This window comes from Vollenhovia emeryi, unplaced genomic scaffold (genome assembly GCF_000949405.1).
Source record: "Vollenhovia emeryi isolate VEMERY1.0 unplaced genomic scaffold, V.emery_V1.0 DF945003.1, whole genome shotgun sequence".
Taxonomy (NCBI): domain Eukaryota; kingdom Metazoa; phylum Arthropoda; class Insecta; order Hymenoptera; family Formicidae; genus Vollenhovia; species Vollenhovia emeryi.
Window position 1 is genome coordinate 82 of NW_011961363.1, and position 2,233 is coordinate 2,314.

Sequence of the window (2,233 nt, forward strand, 5' to 3'; positions counted from 1 at the left end):
AGCGGGGAGCGGGGAGCGGTGAGCGGGCGAACGCGTTCGCTATCGTTTTTTGAGAGATGTCAACAAACACACCATTTTGCATGCTGCCGAGTCCGGCCTTCCGCTCCTCCGTGCACTTATTGGCTCAGACGTTTTTCTGAATTAGGTAGATAATAATTACGATTTTGTAAAATTTTATATAACTTTTCTTCTCAGTTTAACCCAATCTACTATAATCTTTGTGGTCGTCCATATCGAATCTGACACCCTGTAGAATAAATTACATTGTCACAGTAGATTTCATTGTTCATGTTAGATGTGTAGCATTTCTTAATGTATATACATTTTTGTTACTTTTCTAACAGGAGGACTCATAAACATGTTTATGATTTTCATCTTATTCGCGTTGCTGCCGCAACTACTTTGTACCATGGTGCATGACACAATGTTGTGCTCGGAATACTTCATATACACAATACATCCTGAAACACTCAAGATAGTGGGAAGATTAGAAATCCCATCTCCACCAGAAAATGACGAAATGTTATATTTAAAAGTTGCCTTAAACACTACAGCTTATTCTCTCGTAAGTATCTGTTTAAAATTTTTAATATTATTAAAAGAAGGTATATTAATAAAGAGACATTTGTATAAGTTTGTAGCCATGAATACAGGCAATTTTGAATACTTTTAGCACACTAAAATAAAATCTTTTTAAAAGCAAATTTTTTCTACTGAGGATCGTACAGTTATTGTAATTAGTACTGTAAAGAAATAAAACTACTTTGAGTCTTAAAAGAAGTACATATTAAAACAACACAAGTATATACACCTACGAAAATGTTTACGCGAAATAATTTCTGTTCGGTATATATGTGTGAAATAATCTTTTAATATATCTAGATATTATTTAAACCAAGTAAAATATATAGTTTACTCGTGATCTGACACAGATAATCCGGGATTAATGTACAAATTTTATTTGTAATTCTTGTCTAATTTGTCATCTCTTAATTTTATTTCCTAATAAATAGAAATAAAAAGCTTAACTGTCAGAGGATTTAAATGTTATCACATCGCGGATGTTAGAAGCAAAACATTCAAACATGTACTTTATTATTGAAGATTTTAGTAACTCTAATTTATTTACTCATATAATTTATCACGTTGTAATTGCATTGTACTCTCAAAGCTTACCTTTACTTGAGCTGGTTAATTTTATTATTAAGAGAACATATCGTTAGTTTCTTTTCCATGTATTAGAAACAGCTAAATTATCCTTGCGTTCTAGAAAGGGTTGTTTCGAATAGAATTGGCACGACCGATAAAAGAGACCATTCAAGCTATTCAACAAGGTAGACCTTTGTTATATCATATTAATTTTCCTTTGGACGAAAAATTTCCGACATTATCCGCGATATGGTTCAATAATCAGGAATATTGCTTCGGCCCCGGATGTGAGTACCCTATTTGATTGAAATGCGTGACAAATTTACATACATATATGCGATGAAAAAGAAGCGAGAAATATATTTATTAAATCTTTCGAATTAAAGGAAATTAATTTTACTCGCATCTGCTTACATGTAAATTTTAACCCACTATAGTAGGAGATGAATAGTAAAACTCTTATTAAAACAATCGCTAATTCCTTTTTATCATGCATATCATTTTCTATATTTAGGTACAAAGAATTTGACTGTTACTTATTTTGCCTGGAAATTATTTCTATTCACGGAAGAAAATAAAACTCTTTTTGAATTCTAAGTTAATGTGCGATTTAAGAGATATGTTCCGTTGCATCGCAGCGTCAAGTGAAAATATCGTATCCAATATCGAATTGGGGCATTATGTGTACCCTCCGGACAAAGAACCACTGCCGCAGGATTTTCAGCCGTGGCATCGAAATTCGAGTGGCTACCGCATAGACAATCCGTATTACAATAGGAACACCAAATGCGGTGTTACCAGTTACTACACCGATAGCACAAATAGACTGATCCCCAACGGTGAGACGTCATTACCAGGCCAGTGGCCGTGGGTAGTTGCAATCTACAGACTTACTAGAAATATACAGTTTGAGATAAACTACCAGTTTCAATGTGGTGGTTCTCTATTAACAAACAGACATGTATTAACAGGTATGTTAATTGAGAAAATTCACTATTTCCATAGTCCATACCCAGATAGCACCGAATGTTCCATGAATGTTTGTATATGATTCGAATGTTCTCCCTCAGGAATATTCGCATAG

General features: G+C 33.6%; 1 protein-coding gene across 3 annotated transcripts; it reads left to right on the forward strand.

Moving 5' to 3' along the window:
* Positions 1-278: 278 nt before the first annotated feature.
* LOC105562173 lies at positions 279-2,219 on the forward strand. 3 transcript variants are annotated; one of them, XM_012012799.1, is made up of 3 exons: positions 279-565; positions 1,271-1,334; positions 1,788-2,219. In XM_012012799.1, exons 1-3 carry the CDS (start codon positions 359-361, stop codon positions 2,198-2,200), a joined length of 684 nt encoding a protein of 227 aa, XP_011868189.1. In that variant the 5' UTR covers positions 279-358; the 3' UTR covers positions 2,201-2,219. The 3 variants fall into 3 exon arrangements, with proteins under 3 accessions (XP_011868189.1, XP_011868181.1, XP_011868170.1); XM_012012791.1 differs by having other exon boundaries at positions 280-565; positions 1,274-1,436; XM_012012780.1 differs by having other exon boundaries at positions 282-565; positions 1,271-1,436.
* The last annotated feature ends 14 nt before the right edge of the window (positions 2,220-2,233 follow it).

What these genes read in the sequence shown, in the direction of transcription:
- LOC105562173 (XM_012012780.1), top strand. Translation starts at nt 359, where the DNA reads ATGTTTATGATTTTCATCTTATTCGCGTTGCTGCCGCAACTACTTTGT. An exon ending in ACACTACAGCTTATTCTCTC is followed by an intron (nt 566 to 1,270) that starts GTAAGTATCTGT and finishes CTTGCGTTCTAG; the next exon opens with AAAGGGTTGTTTCGAATAGA. An exon ending in ATATTGCTTCGGCCCCGGAT is followed by an intron (nt 1,437 to 1,787) that starts GTGAGTACCCTA and finishes GTTGCATCGCAG; the next exon opens with CGTCAAGTGAAAATATCGTA.